The sequence below is a fragment of the Phascolarctos cinereus genome, unplaced genomic scaffold (genome assembly GCF_003287225.1).
Source record: "Phascolarctos cinereus isolate Bilbo 61053 unplaced genomic scaffold, phaCin_HiC Scaffold_1;HRSCAF=81, whole genome shotgun sequence".
In the NCBI taxonomy this organism is placed as follows: Eukaryota; Metazoa; Chordata; class Mammalia; order Diprotodontia; family Phascolarctidae; genus Phascolarctos; species Phascolarctos cinereus.
In genome coordinates this window covers 178,548,262-178,568,886 of record NW_027555514.1, presented here as the reverse complement: position 1 = coordinate 178,568,886, position 20,625 = coordinate 178,548,262, and the positions used below count along the sequence as shown (strand labels likewise).

Here is a 20,625-nt window from a genome sequence, read left to right as displayed (position 1 = left end):
CCATACTACTAATAGTTCTGTATCTTGCTGAAATTTTTTTAAAAGGTATGAGAGGCAGGGAAAGAAAGGACTGATTTGTACAAAAATATTTATAATACTATTTTAGTGGTGGCTTAGAATTGAAAATTGAGAGGTTGCCCATCATTTTGGGAATGACTAAACAAGTTGTAGTATATGATTGTAATGGAATATTGGCTTTAAGAAATGATGAAGAGGATAATTTCAGAAAAACCCAGAAAGATTTACATGAACTGATGCAAAGTGAAGTAAGCAGAACCTGGAGAACATTGTACACAGTAACATCAATATCCAAAGCAATCTCAAAGGACTTATGATGAAAAGTGCTATCTGGCTCCAGAGAAAGAATGGATGGTGGGGCAGCTAGGTGGCACAGTCGCCCTGGAGTCAGGAGGACCTGAGTTCTAATTCAGCCTCAGACTCTTGACACTTACTAACTGTGTGACCCTGGGCAAGTCACATAACCCGCAATTAACTCACACACACACACAAAAAAAGGAATTGATTGCATCTGAATATAGATTGAGGAATACCATTTTTCAGTTTCTTCCTTGAATTTTCTTCCACAAAATGACTAATATGAAACTGTTTAATATGCTTGGATATGTATAACCTATATCAGATTGCTTACCATCTCAGTGAAAGGGTAGGGGAGGAGGGAGAATTAAAATTTGGAACTAAAAACTTAAAAGAATGTTAAAAATTGTTTTTACATGTAATTGGGGAAAAATAATTTTTTTTAAAAAAAAAGAAAAGGCATAGAGCAGGGAGGTAGAGAGTCTTGTGCAAGGAACAGTAAAGAGGGTCCTGTCATTGATCATAGAGTATATAGAAGGGAGTAAAGGTAAAAAGACTGGAAAGGTAGGAAGGGGCTAGGGTGTAAGGCCTTTAAGAGTCAAATATAGGATTGCATATTTTATTCTGGAGATATTAGGAAGTAATTGTAGTTTATTGAGTAGGGGATGACATGGACTTGTCCTTTAGGAAAATCATTTTGTCAGCTGAGTAGAGGATGAACTGAAGTGGGGAGAAACTAACCAGCAGGCTATTACAATGGTCCAGATATGAAGTAATTAAATCATGTACTGTGTGGAATGGAGAAAGGACATGTACAAAAGATATTGTAAAGTAGAAACAACACATTGTAACAATAGACTGGATATATGTGAAGTGAATTTAAGAGAGGAGTGAGGTGGCTCCAACTTTGCAGCATCTAGCTCAGTTCTCCCCATTTTGTCTCAAAAACTAGAGAGTATGAGAGACTGCCACACGTTTTTGCTAAAATTTAGTTGAATTATATCTACAAAATTCCACTGATCTATGTGTACTCTCAATTTCAAAAAATAGAGTTTAGTATGATATGAGTTGCCTTTGTTGATACCATATTAAGCTCTCCATGATCACTATTTGCATTTCTGCACATCAATTAAATATTCCCTTATAATATATTTTAGAATATTGGAAGATATTAAAATCAAATTTATTGTAATTTGTAGGTTTTACCTTTTCTCTCTTTCTCTCTCGAAAGTCTGGAAATTTGCTCTTCTTCAATGTTGAAATTATACTCTGTCATTATTCATAATTTTTCTGAGATCACTAATGGTGGCTTAACAATCGCATCTCCTAATTCAGTGTCACAGAATATAGTTTATCTGGATTTAATGACCTGAACCCATCAAGGGTACCTACGCTTTTCTACTATCTTCTTTTTTTATCATAGGTACCAATTTCTGATTAACAATTTGCCTCCAATGTATTTGTGTTAATTTCCTCTATATTGTATATTCAATGCTTATAAGAAATATTTGACTAAAAGATTTTTTCCCAATAAATGCTTTTACTTCATAGGTTAACTATATTTATTTTGTTTATCCACAATCTTTTCGATTTCAGGTAATAAGAATTATCCATTTCTTCTTTTTTATGATTTCTTCTTGATCTTTTTTATTAAGAATTCTCCTTAGACATAGTTATAAAAATTATCTGATCTTGTCTAAATTTTTAATGGTGTGACCTTTAATGTTTGGAATATACATTTTTGGAATATACATATACTTTTTTTAGCTTTTTGTGGTATATGATATAACATACTAATCTAAATCTTTTTCCACAAAACTACTTTCCAGTTTTCCCAGATGTCTTATCAAATAAGAAATTCTTCCCCAAGTAGTTCATGTTTTTTATCATTGATTTGTTGGAATGGTGCTATCAATGTCAGAAATGATATAGTTTTATCAATGGAAATGCTACTAAAGGGAGATGTTTACTATCTTCTTTACTTCTGTGCCCTAAGAACCACTGAGTTTTTCCATCTAACTTGAAACTAAAAACTCCTGTATTTGTTGCCTCGCCCTATTAAAAGTGAATTCCTTGAGAGCAGATACTGTTTTGCTTTTTTTCTATTTGTATCACCAGTGCTTAGCACAATGCTTTACACATTGCAAATAAATGCTCTTTATTCTTTCATTCATTCACTCAGATTCTAGACCTTTTGTTCTTCCCAGTGCATTTTTTTATTAGTTTGACTAGTCCCTGGTAGTTTATTACTACCCATAAAAATATAAAATGTCTAAATTAATATAACATGAAACAGAGGTTTCAAACTACCCTATCCCAAATAGTTTTTGAAGAAATTAGCAAAATTACCTTCATGGTTTGTGCAATTTCATTTTCAGAGATCAGAATAAATTTTCCGTTTCATGTTCTATTAATTTAGGGGTTTGATATTTTCTAGATAATTTGTTGTGAATTCACTTGTTCATTTTTTATTTTGGTTACTTCATTAATTGGAGTGATATTTCTTGCTTGAAGTTGGACTGTGCCAACATAATAAAACTTATGAATTATCTAAGCAGGTTTTATACATTTAGTGTTATACAATTCAAGCTACCAAAGTTTAAGAAAAATAATATTGAAATTTATATATGTGTGTATAGATAGATAGATAGATAGATAGATAGATAGATAGATAGATAGATAGATATCCAAAAGAAGATTTAGAATTTTAAGGGAAATATTGGGGGGGGGTGAATGAAGAATAAATAGTAATTCCATACCTCCTCTTTCCTAGACACTATGCCTCTCTTAATGAAGCCCAAAATGACATTAGCTCCCTTAACTACAATATCACACTGCTGACATATTGATTTTTCATCCATCCCCCAAGTTTTTTAGTACTGTACTTCATTAATCTTGACAAACTCAAGTGAATGCCAATGCAAATTATTAAATATCTGAATCCCACAATATTTTAGACTGGTTCATATAACATTATTGTGTTAAAGAAAAGTTAAATCTTGGATTAATTGGAATAACTAAAACCTTCAAGTAACTTTTTTTCCACAAATACATTAAATCCAGATTGACACTGGGGAGAGATTATAATGCTGAGGATTCCTGATTGAAAGTTCAAAAAGCACAGGGAAATTCTGTGAGAGTTCAATTCAATAACTCCCAAGACTCTGAGTTCAAAGAAACATAATGATTGGCTGATGAACCAAAAAAGAAAGAGAGAGAGAGGCAGAGAGAAAAAGCATGCTGCAAAAATAAGTCCTATGAGAGCTCAAGTACAGAGAAGTCAAGAGGATCAGAGATGAGAAGGGATAAGAAAGATAGCAAACATGGAGAAAGAAGTAAAATGGAAAATTATAAACAGTAAAAAGAAAGGGAATAAAAGCACAATAGACAAAATGAAGCCTACGTAAGGTGGAGGGAGGAGATGTGAGAGAAATTTTTTAAAAATCAATTCATTATATTACTATACACACAAAAACAGTGAATGTTGTGGAAGATAGTTAGATGTGCTGTCCTGTGAATTATAATACAGTACCAACTATCCAATCATTTAGCTTATGTATGTGTGTGTGTGTATGTGTGTGTGTGTGTGTGTGTGATTCAATCCTCACAACATTACAAGATAGACTTGGCATCTATTATGATTCCCTTTATACAGATTAGTAAAATGAGGCTCAGGTCTATGGAGCAAATTGCCAAAAATCATGCAGATACTGAAGTAGCAGAATTAGAATTTTATCTTGACTCCTAGTTGTTCATGTTCTATCACACTGCACTGTAAGAGAGACATGAAAAATAGTTCTAAGCCTAAAAGAAGAAAAATAGATATCTATGAACATCTTGGAAAAAATAAAATAAGAAAGATCTGGTATAAGACTTTGATGTGGTCCCATTAATATTATGATGCTAAGGCTCAGAAAGGACAATAATTTTATCTGCTGATTCTAATCTTAATTACTTTTTTGAGAACTTCCATATTAGGCATACAATGAAACTAGTTTAGCTAGGTCATGTATTTTTTTGTAAATTAATTTTAGAAAAGCAATCTTCTTGCCTAATCCTTAATGAAAATGCACTCTTTAAAAACAAGCAAACACACAATTGCAGAATTTTAGAGTTTGAAGGGACATGAGGAGCCATATAAATCCATCTTAAAAGAAAATGCACTGTACAGCATACATGGTAGATGATCAACCATCCTTTGAGTGAAGACCACCATGTGAGGGAGCCTATTATTTCCCAAGGTCAGTCATTCCATTTTGGGGTTGCTCTTGTGATAAAGTTTCTCCTTACATGAAGCCTAAATTTTTCTCTCTGCCACTTCTACCTGTTGTTCCTACTTTAGAAATAGACATCACAAGTACAAGATGGGGATAGCATGGTAATATAGTCATTTATCTGAAAAAGATATAGGGGTTTTAATTAACTTTAGACTCAATATGAGTTAATGGTATGATGTGATCACTAATAATGCTAATAGAAAATTGGGATGCATTATGAAAGGAATAACTTCCAACAGTAAGGAGTCAATAAACCTACTGTTCTCTGCCCTAGGCAGGTAGCATTTGGAGGAGTGAGCTCAGTTCTGAGCACTACATTTTAGAACACAGTCAATAGAGCTATGACTAATTTTCTTGAAAGTTGAATATTATATAAAAAGCATTGAAAAAATCTTAATATTAAGGTCCAGAACAAATGTGTGGGGTGTTTTTTTTTTAAAGAAATGTAATTGCTCAGCATAGTTTATCCCCTGAAAAATTTTGGCAAAACAGAATGATCTATGCTAGTTTAAATAGAATAAGAAACAATTTGTGATTTTAAATGTGTCAGTGTTCTAAACTTAAACTAATAGAGCCTTTGATGATTGACAAATCTAGTGTCCTAGATATTTCAAAGGTATTTGAGGGGTGGCAGGGGAGAGAGGGAGGCAATCCTCAATCGATCTATTCTCCCATTATCCAGTTTATGAAATCACAACAAAGAAGGTTCATAGCAGCACAGATTTAGAGTTACAAGAGAACATAGAAGATACTGATTCCAACTCCTTTATTTTACAGATCCAGGGTCACAAAGCCAGTAAGTTTGTAAACAGAAATTGAATCTAGATCTTCCTGACTCCAAGTCCAGAATGCTATCCTCTGCTCCAGTCTGCTTCTCACAGTCATTTTTTCCATCATTTAATGAGTTGTGAATCCACTTAACTCTACCATCATCTAACCTATATCCATCAGCTGTATCCACAAAAACAGCATGAATATTTTGTTGAGTGATTTGCTGAAATATAAACATACTGTTCAGTTGTTTTCAGTCATGTCTGACTCTTAGTGATTCTATTTGGGGTTTTCTTGGCAAAGATATTGGAGTGGTTTACCATTTCCTTCTCCAGCTCATTTTATAGATGAGAAAACTGAGGTAAGCAAGGTTATATGATCTGCCCAGGGTCACACAACCAGTAAGTACAAGACTGGATTTGAACTCAGGTCCTCTGGACTCCAGGGCCAGCACTCTATCCAGTGTACCACCTAAAAATGCCACGTCTATAATATTCCCCTAATCCATCATTCTAATCATGTCATTGCATCAAAGACCTATGTGCAAATTGTAAATCAGTCTAATTACCTGAATTCTAATAAGAGCCACCTGAACTTTCTATCCCTTTCTCACGTTATTCAGTGTAAATTATATTTCAGTCAAACTAGACTAACCCTGTCCTGCAGACATGCCCTGCTCTTTCACTTCTAAGATTGGCTTATGATAATACATGTTTGAAATAGCTTTTTGGCTTTCAAATTTTTTGGCTATTAAATTTTAGCCCATCCTTTTAAAGCCAAAGGTAACTTCCTCCATAAAGCTTTCCTGACTCTCAAAGTCTTTAACGGTTATCAAAGGCTCTGCCACTGATCTTACAAAACATCTCAAGGTTCTACAGCTTCATCAGTTTTATTGATCCCTTTTCCAATGCTGAATGCAACAACCTATCTCTAAGAAAGGGAGAGCAGCTGTGACTATAAGATATATCATTCTATGGCCATCTTACGTAAGAAACCTCTCCGACTGGGCTATGCTTGCCCACAGTCTTTCCCCAGGCCCAGCTTTGTAGAAACTAGCAGAACTTTACACTCTGTTGGGATATAGACTTTATTTGGACTTTTCAGGGATTTTTTAAAAATAATTATTTCTTTATATGTCTTATCTCCATACTCATCCATTCGTAAGCTTCAGGAGGGAAGGTGCCGTGTCTTATCTAAACATTATAGCTCCCCCATCCCCCAGCAGTGTGCTTTACACAATTCAACTGAATTCAGTTCAATTCCACAAGTGCCTATGTTCAAGGTACTCTGCTAAGTTTTGGAGCTACAAAAACAGCAACAAAAAACAGCCCCATTCTCAAAAAGCTAACATTCTCATGGACAAGGTAGGCACTTTACAGATGTTTGTCAAATTAGTGATCAAAGACGCTGATATCCACTAATTAAGGGTTAAATGCCTTCAGTTCAGAATTGTTATTGCCCTCGGAACTTTCTCATCCTTCTTGGGGTCCCTGATTTTTATGATTCCAGGTATAATGCCACATTTTTATGATCTCCTTAAAGAGCATATGAACACTCACTAGACAATATGATGACTGCCTTTGGGAATAGCAACATAATTTCCCCCAATTAAAATCATCTTTTGTGCCCAGATCATTTATATTGATAATATGAAAACGATTTGAATTCTTCAGGCTAGAAATCCTACACAGTTAATTGCATGAATTAAAGTAGGGGGATCAAGGAGGTCTTCTAACCTGAACATTTTCAGTCAAAATAGCAAAACATAATTTGGGATCTTTGCAGAACATAGCTCTTGTCATAAGCATTTAATGCAGCTTGGATCGTGTAGTCATAATCACCGAGCAGAGGACTACAATGCTGCATTCTCTATAAAATAATTAAAGATATATGCATTTACCTCTATAATCTAAAAGAGGCTTGTGATAAGTCTAGATTATAAAGTTACAAGTCATAGGCTTTTTGACACTGATAATAGCAAAGGGTTATTTTATATTTGGGTATAATTTCATTCTGCAAAGAACATAATTCTTGAGTGGTAAGTAGTGACACAGTGTCACCTGACATTCTGTAGCTTAGAAACAGCTCCAACATCATAAGGTGAAATGTTACTGGCAAAATGTAATAAGTTTGTGTTCATTGCACTGTCCTCACAGACTCAGAACTTGATATTCCAAAAAACAACCTTATGTGGTAAGTTCAATGCTGCAGAAAACTTTTTTTTTCTGGTAAGCAATAATGGAATTCAGCAATGGTTGAAATTCATCTTCCTCACATATATGCCCTTTAAATACTTGAAGATAGATATTATGTACCTCACCCACCCCAAATTCTGAATCTTCTCCATGCTAAGGCTGATGGGTTCCTTTGACCAATCCTAATAGGTCATGGATTCAAGGCCTTTCACCATCCTGGTTTCCCTACTTCAGTCAATCTCCAATTTGTTAATGACTTTCTTAAAATGTGGCACCCAGCACTGAACACAATACTCTAGCTATATAATAAAAGCAAAGAACATAGGACTATTATATCTCTATGAACTCCAATACCACATTAGCTGTTTTCACTGCCACACCATACTGCTGACTCATATTAAGCTTCAAGTATTCTAAAAACCCCAGATATTTTTCAGAACTGCTATCTATCCATACCTCCACCATCTTTTACTTATGAAGTTAATATTTTTTGTACCTAGGTGCAAGACATTGTAAAGACAAATTTAATTGTCCCTATTAGATTACATCTTATTAGATATAGCCCAATGCCAGCCTTTCAAGATCCTTTCCATTTCTGACTCTGTCACACACTGTGTTAGCCAGCCCTCCTCCTTTTCTGTCATCTGCAATTTTGATGAGTATAACATCTACATTTTTATTCAGCTAATTAATAGAAATGTTAAACAACGTAAGTCCAAGTGCAGATCGCTTGGGAAACACACAGGACCTCTTGCCACACTGATATTAAACCATCAACAACTACTCTTTAATCCTGGCTATCCAACCAGTTTTGAATCTATTTTATTGTCTCTGTCTAATTCACTGCCCTCCATTTTCCCCACAAGAATAACATAAGATGCTTTATCAAAAACTTTGCTAAAATCTAGGTAAACTAAACCTACAACATACCCCTCATCTACTAATTTAGCAATACACACACACACACACACACACAAAAAAAAAGGAAATTAGGTTAGTTTGAAATGACAAATTCTTACTAAAATCATTGTGGCTCCTTGGAATCACCACATCCTTTTCTAAATGTCACCGACCACATCTTTAATGATACATTCCACAATTTTCCTAGGATTCAAAGTTAAGATCACTGACCTCTCTTTTTTGAAAACTGAGACATTTGTCCTCAAATCTCACGGTGCTTCCAAATACTTATAAGTTTGGAATAAAACTTAAATTTTCAGAGAAGACCAATGTGTGATTTATTTTGCTTGACTGAAGAAGGAAAAGGAAAGGGAGAGTGGGGGAAGGTAGGGGAATAATTGGAAAGCTACTCTGAATCAGACATTGTGCTAAGTACTTCACAAATATTATCTCTCTTGATCCTCACAACAACCATGCAAAGTGAGTGCTGTTATCATCCCCACTTTACAGTTGAGGAAACTGAGGCAAACAGAGGTTAGGTGACTTTCTTAGCTAGCAAGCATCTGAGGTCAAATTTGGACTCAGATATTCCTGAATCCAGGATCAGTGCACTCTCCCCACTGCTTGACTATATTTATTAGTTACAAGAAAAGGCTTTCCTGGGAGGGAGTAGGAATTGTAAAGAGGAAAGGGGTAGAGATAGTACCATCATAAAAAGAAGAAGAGAGTCCCAATGAAACATTAAAGAAATAGGGCGCAGCTAGGTGTCTCAGTGGATAGAGCACTGGCCCTGGATTCAAGAGGACCTGAGTTCAAATCCAGCTTCAGACACATAACGCTTACTACCTGTGTGACCCTGGGCAAGTCACTTCACTCCATTGCCTACCCCGAAAACAAATAAACAAACAAAAAAAGAAATAAACAGAAGGGTGCAAAAGAACTTTAAGAAATGGAGCCAGACAAGTAGTGCAGTGTGGGTATTAGCATGTTATATTTAATATATACCTTAAAAACAATATGTACATAATAGAGATTCATAGTTTCATATGTAATTCTCCCTTTCTGGTGTTTTTGGTATGGAAAAGTTTGTGTTTCTTAATGTTTTTACAATTCAAAATAATTTTTAAAAATTATATCATGAGATTTAAATTCCAACACTTTGAACCAACCCTCTAATGATTTTCTACCCATACTGCTCAGATTAGATTAAATAACATCATGCTGCCTACTCTCTGGCCACAGTTCTCATTTTCTTGTGTGCCAAACATTGGACTCCACCTCTAAGACACTGGTTTCTGGGTAAACTTTCATCTTATCTTGACCAAAACCACCAGGACTCTGTAGGACTCTTTGGCTATCTAGATACCAGCTCCCCACTTCCCTTTGTGAGTTGTTTTCTCCCACTAGAATTTTAGCTCCTTGAGGTCAAGGATGGTCTCATTTACTTGTATTTGTATCCCTAGCTCTTGGCATTACTTATCAAGCAATAAGTGCTCAATCTATTTATCTGTCTATCTATCTATCCATCTATCTATTTATTATCTATCTATCTATCTGTCCAGCAATGTATCAGATGCCAATGCTTAAGCAAACAACCATCTACAGTAATAAAACTATGAAGCTTTAAAATAAAATTAAAGCATCAGAAGAAATCAAAAGTACAATAAAACATAGCCGTTCTATTCAAAGGAGGGTTCCAAGAAGGTAAGAATAGAAAAACATTTTTACAAAACATCTAAATTTTGAAGAAATCCATGGAATACTAAAGTTGTGTAGCTTTCTCTTAAGAAAAGTTTAAAATGCACACTTAAAACTTTATTGAATGCAGTTTCTGTATTTATCTACCATGGAGGACCGGTCTTTCTCAGTAATGAGAACGTGTTTTGTCAACCCGACATCCGCATTTTCATATGCTCCCTCTCCCACCCACACTGGATCACTTCTGAGAGTAATTCCAAGTTCTCTCTGGGCCCTTAGAGTGCCAACAGTTTTCTGAGTTCTTCCCCTTTATAGGTAACAACCCTTGTCTCTTTTCTTTAAGGTCTTAAATGTCTAGACTTATCCATTAAGACTCTTTGTTCAAAGTTCCTCACCCAATAGGAAAACTCTGCCAATTGTTACATCACTACTGCATTTTGATAAAATTCATTTTAAATTCTATTAAATTGCTAAATCCATTAGCTTTTTCTCAGGTTTTGTCCCTCTTGACCTCCTTGAAGTTCTTTTTGTCCCCCTGGATACACTTTCATTTCTGTACTTGCTCACCTTCAACCTGTAATGACCACTTCTTCTCAGATTTCTATGCAGATATCACCCCAAGTTCTGTCCCTAACCATGGAGATACGCCATGGTTCTATCCTGTGTCATCTTTTCTTCTACATACTTTCTTAGTGACTCCATCAGCTCCCATTAGCTAAGTTATTATCTGTATGAATATGACTCTCAGATATAAAAATCCAGCCCTCATCATTTTCCTGAGCTCTATCACATTTTCAGCTGGATATACCCAGGAATCTTAAACTCAATGTATCTCCCCAAATAATTAAATTTTAGTGAGACAATGGGAAATAATTCTGAGGGGGAAAATTGTCTGAAGAGACTAATATGAATGCAGAAAGAATAGACCTAACTATATATACATACAAATTTTTACATATACACATATACACATCTATACATACAGTTCTGAGTATGGATGACTAAACAACTAAGGGCCTTTGTATATGCAAACACACACACATATCAGTTCTCTGTGTATCCACATTGGATCATGGAGATATATAGATAACATATGTACATGTACCCACATACATGTATGTATGTATGTATATGTGTATACATGCATGGAGTAGAAACACAAAGGAAGGTGACAGAATGGCTACAGAAGTGTAGCATGGTACTGTAAGAAGAATATCAGGAGTAATAAAGCTCAGAATGATCTTTGACTGGTGAGAAAAATTAAGCACAGCAAAGGTTGGGAGTTATAAAAAGCTACATTAGGATTAAGAGAAGGATTAAATATGGACAAAATCATTGTTCAAGGAAGATGAGATAGTGACAACTGACAACATATAGAGGGTATTGCTGCTCATTTTTATTTCCTTCTGGTTTCCCTGCCACAGAGAATGACCTTTTCATTGAAAATGACAGAACAAAAAAGGTTAGAATGGAGGTGCTAACACAAGATATATAAGGGGAAGTAAGAAAGCACCTAGCTGCTTAAGACAAATTAAAGACACTTGACCTGGATGAACTAGATTCATGAGACTCAAAGTATCAGTTAATGTGATTGCCAAACCACTTTCAGTGACTCTGAAAGAACATAGAAAACAGGCAAGTAAGCTATTGAAGAACTAAAAAAGGACAAATGCTATTCTTGATTTTCAAATGAAAAATGAATGAGTAAAGTCTACAAACTACAAGAGAATGAATTTGATGTTGATTCCTAGAAAAGTTTGAGAATTGATTATTAAAGTATTGGCTAATTCGTACATGAATAAGGAAACAATGATTTTTTGAAGGTCAGAATTGCCTCAAGAAGAAGCCTTCCCAAGCCAAACTTATCTCTCATTTTGATAGCATTATTAAATAGATAAATCATGGAATTCGACTTAGTTTACCTATATTTTAGCAATACTTTTGATAGAGTATCTATTCTTGTAGAAAATGTAGAGTGATTTGAAACTCAATTAATGGTTAGAAGTCAACTTAACGGGTCTCTAGCACACTGCCCCATGTGCTTGGCCTTATATAACCTTTAACATTTTTAGTAATAATTTGGACAAATGCACACATAGAATGCGAATTTGATTTGAAGAAGACCTAGAACTAGGAAGAATAGCTAACACATTGCACAACAGAGTCAGGATTCAAAAATTAAGAAATTGACAAGCTAAAAATCTAGTAAAAATTAAATGTAGAATAGATCAAAGTAAAGTTTTATACTTTGGTTCAAAAGAAGAACTCCACAAGTACAAGATGGAGGAGAAAAGCTTACATAGATTTTTATCTGAAAAAGATTTGGGACTTTTATGAGATCACATGTTAAATATCAGGCATCACAATATGATGCAGAGGCCAAAAGAACTGACTTCAGCCTTTGGTTGGGTTAAGAAAGATGCAACTTCCTGAAATATAAAGGTGATAGTTTCCTAATACTTTCCTCTGGTCAAACCACATTTGGAGTATTGTGTTAAATTCTAAGAACTTCAGTTTAGGAAAGCTTCAGTGTCCAGAACAAGAGGCATGCGTAAGCAGGCAAGTATTGAGTCCTCACTTCTCCCTCCAGTTTTAGCTTAGCTCATGCTCCAAGAGCAGGATTTCCCTTGTCAAGCCCTAGTTATCTACCCTCTACCACCTCTTGTTAACTGGCTTCTACCACCCCACCCCACCCCGCTTCCCTATTACTGGCTTTGTTTTGGCTTTGGCTAGTAACTAATTGGAGTTAACACTGATTTTTTTTTCATGGAACCTTTATTCATATCCTGTATAATAACAATTCATATTTATAGAATAACAATCATAATTGTGACTATTTCTATAGCACTTTAAGACAAAAAGGGCATTAAAACAGCAGGATTCTAGAGAACTTAGTTTCGAGAACAATGATGAGATATATTCTAAATCAGATAAGATTACATCCACATTTTTATGGTCAGTGAACTCTACAAAGAGATTAATCAACGTTGAATTAAATCTTATAGATGATTAAATATTCTCATTCTCTACTACCTTTGTCATATTTTCCTTTTGTCCAAGCTCTATCCATTGTCAGAAATGGGCATTAATGGGTACTTTGATTTCCAAAAGACTTTCATTTGTCATGTGCAATTTGGGTAGGAACAATAAAACAAATCTAATACCAGAAGCCCTTAAAAGAAAATTAAATAAATGTATCTTCTCACCTTAAAAATATATTTAACATGATTAACATCACACCGGATATCAAGCTTTTCAAGTAATTTCACTGTTTTATCTACATCAATTCTTCCAGCTCTAAAGTCCTCCTGAATTACAGAAAAGAACCACGTATGGAGAAAAAACAAGTTAAGGAAAATCTCATGATCAACATTTAGCATATCAAGTTGTTAGCTACCTAAATATTTAAAGTTTGGTTCAGGAGCAGTCTAAAATATTTATTTTAAATGGTGCTCTATATTTTTCTTTAAAAGATACAGACAGTATACTGTATTGGTTCAAATATAGGGCCATTTTAATATAGGCCACACCCCTAAAATAAGGTCATGGTAAAAGGAAATATGAGTATATTATATATGTGTGTATGCATTTACATGTATACATATGTGTGTGTGTATGTGTGTGTGTGTGTATGTGTGTGTAATAATACTGACATCTAAATAGCACTTACTGTTGGTCAGACACTGTGCCTTTACAATCATTATTTCATTTGATCCTTACAACAACACTGGGAGGTAGGTGCTATTATTATCCCCATTTTATAGATGAGGAAATGAAGTCAAACAAAGGATAAATGACTTGCTCAGGTTCATACAGCTAGGAGGAGACTAGATTTGACCTCAGAACTTCCCAATTTCAAGCACAATACTGTATCCACTATGCCACCTGGCTCACCCACGTAGATGGGGAAACTGAGACCCAGAGAAAGGAAGTGACTTATCCAAGGTCACTAGGAAATGTCCTCCAACTTTAAATCCAGAGCTCTTTCTACCATGTAACACTTCTCTGCCCCGCTTCCTGCCATCACACACACATACACTCTTTCTTTGTTTCTGTGTCTCTGTCTCTCTTGCTCTTCTGCTGTCTCTCCCTTATGATCTCTTCCTGTATGTACATATGTGTGTATATATATATATGCATGATAAATGTATGTATTATACACATATTTTCAGCTATACACCAAAGAATAATAAAAGTTAGACTGTATTTGAACCAATATAAGTATCTCAGTGGAGTAAAGGTATTCAAAGACATGAAATGATAAAAATTATAGATGAGAGAAGGAAAACCTGAAAAAGAAAGGCATGACACCAGCAAGGAATATAATAGTTATTGCAGATTCATCTCTTAAAGAAAGAGTTTAATGGTCTTGCTACACTAAGAAAGGTTAAATTCTGAGCACTGACAGGAACAGGAAAAGTATGGCATGTCCATACCTGGAATTTGTATAAAGGACCTCAATGAAGTCCAGAAAAAGAAATCTAAAATGATCAAGTGGACAGATGAACTGCCATTTATTATGAGAATTAAGGAGATCTTTACTATTTAGGCTAGATAAAATGAATGATAAGAGGCAATTTTATCTGATGTGATAAAATCACAGCAGGGATAGATATAGCAAGAACATGGACTTATCAAAACAATGGTAATGGTAATTAAAACTAATGGGAATAATGATGATAATAATAACAATAAAATAATTAATATTTCTGTAGAGCTTTAAGATTGAAACTTTGAAAGGCTGAAGCTCAGAATATATAAATTTGGGGCACACAAAAGAAATGTTATTAATCTCTAATAAGAATTGGAGAAAATTTCAGAAATCATAGGAGTAGTTAGGTTGCACAATGGATAGACTCATAGACAATCAAGAAGATCTGAGTTCAAATCCTGACTCAAATTCAGACAATAGTTGAATGACCCTGAGCAAGTCACTTAACCTCACTGGACCTCAGCTTCATTATCTATAAAATGGACGACTGAATGAAATGGCTTCTAAAGGCCCTCCCAATTCTAAATCTATACTATAATTCTATTACTGCTAAGAGATAAGCAACTAAAATATAAGTACTTTTTTGAAAGATTCAGATAAATTTGTGAGAAATATACCCTATTTATGAGGAATTATGAAGAGCTACTGAAATGTTTTGGGGTACACATCTAAACTTAAGAGGCTGGTATTTAGGATGGAATCATCCTCTTAAAAAAGCATGCCATGATGCAAAGGCCAAAGAAAAAATTCTGTGCTGTATGGATCGTGGGTCAGGCCAAGTATAACAACCCTTTTGTTCTTTACCAGATAAAGAGATTGATATTGAAACTAGAGGAAAACCTAAGAAATCATGAGGTTAACAAAAAGTATATACTCAAGGAATAGATTTTAACCTAACAGAAAATCTTAGAAAAAAAATTGAGCTCAAAACCCAGAAAGGTATGAGATCAGGAGAAAGAAAAGGGGAGGGAGAAGTGACTTCTAAGTGGATATTTGTTCTCCATTTCTCAGACCCTTTTATGTCTTGTTCTCAATTAGTCAAGCATTATATATTTCTTGTTCTTATGATGCATCCAAAGGTACTCAGGTTTGCCTTTTGAAGTAATAGATTTCATTATTGCACCTGCTGCTGCCACGAAGCTGTGGGAGAGAGAGCAGAGAACAACCAATGATCTGTAGCATTTCACTTTCTTTTACATAGCAGTGTGTGAGGTAAAAGACCCTCTTCCAGTCCTTTTCTATATGATCTAGGGTAGTCTACTTTTCTCTAGGCCCACGTAAAACAACACATTTTCCTTAATCTAGAAGGGTTTGGCTTTCTCCCCATGAACTTAGACAATAAGAATGTTTACATTTATTTCTTTGTACATTTATTCAAGCCTTCTCATGATAGAGTGTTTTCAAATAATTTGAGGCAGCTATATCAATGGATCTATACTCATGGCTCAAGAAGTTCAATGAGCCAGCTTCACTAGTATCCCTTACGGTACCAAACATTCCTAACTCTGCCTTGACTCTTAGTGCTACTTCTCTAGTTATCTCCCAGTGTGGAACACAGGCACAGACATACCATCTTTGCAGAGGAGTATTCAGGATTCCTGGGTTCTTTAAATGCTCAGAATATGAACTGTTACACTGGAAATCAGACTATCAGATAACTGCTGGCCTTATGTTTTTCCATGTGAATACGTTCTGTGATGTTCTCAAGAGTTCTAGATGTTGCTGAGTAAAATGCATTATGACAACATTTGGAAGGTCAGAACTTTCCTGACCTTCTATATGATGACGGATGCTCATAAAAACTTCGTCTTGAACATTTAACATGTCAATTGGGAAAGTATCGTTTAAAATATTCTCTCATTCTTTTGGTCATACTTAATTTTATTATCTTTACTTCCCCTACAAGAAAAACAATGAAGAACTTTCGTTATGAGGTGAGTAAGAAAGACAAAGAAAAAGCCATTCGAAGTTTGCTAACACAAGCTCCTCCGGGAGAATTTGTAAACTGTTTTAACGACCTTTCTCTACTTGTTCAAGATGAAAAATTAATGCGACAATATGGCGAGTGGGCCGGTAACAAATACTGCAAAAAATATTTTGTACCACTCAGCATAGATGGACATCAAGTACTACTTTCTCACCACAATGAACTGGGTGACCATCGCTTCTTTGACCCTCACACCAGACTTTCTTTCAAATTTGATGTTCTTGAAAATCAGTTGAAAGACATTGAAAGTCATGGTGTTCTGCGTAATGAGGCAGAATGTCTGAGGATGGTGGTATCCCATGCTTTAAAAATCTATGTGAGCAAACATTTCCCATCAGGAAATTGCAATGTACTTAGGAAAACCATAAGAAATAAAGAGTTCTTAATAGCCTGCATAGAAGATCATCATTACAAAGCTTCAGATTACTGGAATGGCCTTTGGAAATCAAAATGGATTTTTTCAATAACTCCATTTCTCACGCAAGTAATAGGGTCAATTTATGTGAAAGCACACTTCTTTAAACAAGTCAACTTTCATCTTGATATCAGCAAGGATGTGCAGGACTGCTTGGATGTGGTTAACCAAGCTCAACTGGCTTTAGGTTTTGCCAATTTTGTAGAAGAACAAGAAAACAAATTTCAAACTGCAGTCATAGAAGAATTCCAGGACCTAGAGGCTTCACTGAAAAGAATTTTAAGAAGAGATCTTCCAGTGACCCGTACTTATGTTAACTGGCAGAGAATAGTAAATGACTTGAAGTTGGTGATGTATCCTAGGCTTGGATATGTCAATTACTCAAAAAATGTATTATGCCACTGGATCACATAAAGGATTTGTTCCTGGAGCTGGGCTGTTCTTGATTGGGTCATTGTAAAAGGGGAGTAGTGTTCTGTTTTGCTTTTTTTTTCTCTAAAAGATAAGCATTTCCTAGAATGTATGTGTCTGAGCAAAGAAATCAAAGAATAGAGGGGATAGACAATTTGTAAATTATAAGAGATTTCTCTAAGCCAAGGCTGAGTCACTTAACCTCTTGGAGAATGAACTCCTTCCCAAAACTGGTCCAGTAGAACCTGACTTTGGCCTGGAGATTCTTCTTACTACAATAAAAATGAAAATCTCTTATTTCTGGTTCACTACAGCAAAACGAGGAAAAATTCAACCTTCTACTCTCATAAAACCTTATCTCCCGAATGTCACAATGTTAACACTGTACCTGTTTCCTTGGCTTTGGTACCCAATCCATCTTTCCTTTCTTTCCTCTTTACTACACACTCTAAATTGCAATTGTAGTTTTCTAAGCATATTTCTTTTTAAGGGGAAAAAAGACTTAATAGAAATAATCAATAATGTTTTATAGGATCAAATCTGTGATTTTATTGGTATAGGGAATTCTCAGTGAGGATACTCCCTACCAATACAGATAGATTCTTATTTGCATAGGGCATTAAGAGATTGTGTGATTTGCCCAAGGTCATACAGCCAGTTTCCATCAGAGATGGAACACGAATTCTGGTCTTTCTGACCCCAAAGCCAGCTTTCTATCCATTATGCGTACCACCTTTCATTAACAATAATAGCTACCAAAGTTTCAGATGATTGAAAGTACACATAAAAGAATTGTATCTTGCACAGTTTTCTAGAAGTGTTTCAGTTAGGTAACATCCCTCCTAAAATTTAGATCCCAGGACTAAACTCCAGATGTGGTCTGACTAACAGAGTACTATGGCTTATTGCTTTCCTCATTTTGAACCCTATACTTCTGTTAATTCAGTCTTAGATTGAATTAGCTCTGTTGGTAGTCACGTTCTATTAACTCACAATGAATTTCAAATCCAATAAAAACTCTGGCCAGGCCTTTTTCATTAAACTACTGCTTATTTCTGTCACTGCCATTCTATACTTGTACAATTGTGAGTCCAAGGAATTGATTCAACCTTTATGTGTGTGTCCTTACTAAATTTCACTTTGTTAAAGTCATCCTACCCTTCCAGCTTACAGAGATCTTTTGGATCCCTGTTCTATCACCTTAATTTGCACTTTTTCAATGTTTTATATGTATTATTTTAACTATGCATAGATCATATCACCCTACTAGATTATAAGTGCTCTCAGGGAAGCTTTTATCTACTTTTTTCTCCCCTAGAACCTGGTACAGTATTCTAAAAATAGCAGGTTAATAACTTTTTATTTATAAGAGGGATGATCCCATGGAACATACACTCTGACTCCATTGGGATGGTTATGTGTTTTTACTTAATTGATATGACTGGTTCGCATATCTGAGAAGTTGCTTTGAAGACAGCCAGAAGTTGAACTCTGAAGATACTCCTCAGTAGGCTGTACAAAGGTTCCATTCCTCTTCTTTTTAAACAGACTCTTTGGGACTGTTCTAGTGTTTTTCTCCTTAAAATTTCCAACAAGGAGAAAGAAGGGGTTTCTCCTCCTCTCTACCCCACAACCACTAGCAATGTTTGTTAAAATCATAGAATAATCATTATATTCTGGCCTGAGTTTGAGTGACTGGCAACCTTCTTTTCTTTTATGTTTCTTTCTTCTCTAAGCACAGATCTGCAACAAGGAACCAGTAATCCTGAGAGATAAACACTTCTTGCCTGAGCAGCAGTTACCTTATAAATTTGAGAGTTCTGGGTTCCTAAATCAGTCTCAGTTGTCCATTAGAAAGTAATTCCTGAGAGTGGTGGATCAGTGAAATAGATTAGTTACATAAGACACAGTAGTCAATGATTATAGTAATATATTGTTTGATAAACCCAAAGACTACAGTTTCTGGAATAAGAACTCACTAATTAACACAAACTGCTAGGAAAACTGGAAAACAGTGTGACAGAAACTAGGCATAGACCAACATCTTACACCGTATACCAAGATAAAGTTAAAATAGGTAAGCAATTTAAATATAAAGGCTGATACTAGAAGCAAACTAGGAGAGCAAGGAATAGTTTGCCTGTCAGATTTATGGAGAGTAGAAGAATTTATGACCAAACAACAGATAGGAAACATTATGAAATGCAAAATGGGTAATTTTGATTACATTAAATTAAAAGTTTTGTACAAATAAAGCCAATGCAACTAAGACTGGAAGGGAAACAGAAAGCTGGGAAACAATTTTTACAACCAATGTCTCTGATAAAGGCCTCATTTCTCAAACATATAACGAAATCAGTAAAATTTATAAGAATACAAGTCATTCTCCAATTGATAAAGGGTCAAAGGATATGAACAGGCTGTTTTCAGATGAAAAAATTAAAGCTATCTATAGTCATATGAAAAAAATGCTCTAAATCACTATTGATTAGAGAAATACAAATCAAAACAACTCTGAGGTACCACATCACACCTATCAGATTGGCCAACATGACAAAACAGGAAAATGGTAAATGTTGAAGAAGATGTGGGAAAATTGGAACACTAATGCATTGTTGGTGGAGCTGTGAAATGGTCCAACCATTCTGGAGAGCAATTTGGAACTATGCCCAAAAGGCTATAAAAATGTTCATACCCTTTGACCTAGCAATGCCACTTCTAGGTCTGTATCCCAAAGAGATCATAAAAATGGGAAAAGGACCCACATGTACAAAAATATTTATAGGAGCTCTTTTTTTTTTTAAGGCAATTGGGGTTAAGTGACTTGCCAGGGTCATATAGCTAGTAAGTGTCTAGAGTTTGGTCTGAGACTGGATTTGAACTCGGATCCTCTGACTTCAGGGCTGGTGCTTTATCCACTGTACCACCTAGCCGCCCCCATAGGAGCTCTTTTTGTGGTGGCCAAGAATTGGAAATTGAAGGGATGCCCATCAGTTGGAGAATGTCTGAACAAGTTATGGTATATGAATGTAATAGAATGCTACTGTTCCATGAGAAACAATGAGCAGGCAGACTTCAGAAAAGCCTGGCAAGATGTACATGAACTGATACTGAGTGAAGTGATCAGAACCAGGAGAACTTGTACACGGTAACAGTTAACATTG

At 35.2% G+C, this 20,625-nt stretch overlaps 2 protein-coding genes across 2 annotated transcripts in view; one reads left to right on the top strand and one right to left on the bottom strand.

Moving 5' to 3' along the window:
- PLCZ1 (phospholipase C zeta 1) overlaps positions 1–16,365 on the bottom strand; it is a 100,914-nt gene extending 84,549 nt beyond the window's left edge. The window contains 3 exon segments of the mRNA XM_020994333.2: positions 13,363–13,486; positions 15,642–15,788; positions 16,219–16,365. Coding sequence (XP_020849992.1) covers positions 13,363–13,486; positions 15,642–15,652 — 135 coding nt within the window. The 5' untranslated portion in view covers positions 15,653–15,788; positions 16,219–16,365.
- Positions 16,366–16,411: 46 nt separating this feature from the next.
- CAPZA3 (capping actin protein of muscle Z-line subunit alpha 3) lies at positions 16,412–17,804 on the top strand. Its single transcript, XM_020994372.2, has one exon. The coding sequence runs from the start codon at positions 16,562–16,564 to the stop codon at positions 17,462–17,464; it is 903 nt and encodes a 300-aa protein (XP_020850031.1). The 5' UTR covers positions 16,412–16,561; the 3' UTR covers positions 17,465–17,804.
- The last annotated feature ends 2,821 nt before the right edge of the window (positions 17,805–20,625 follow it).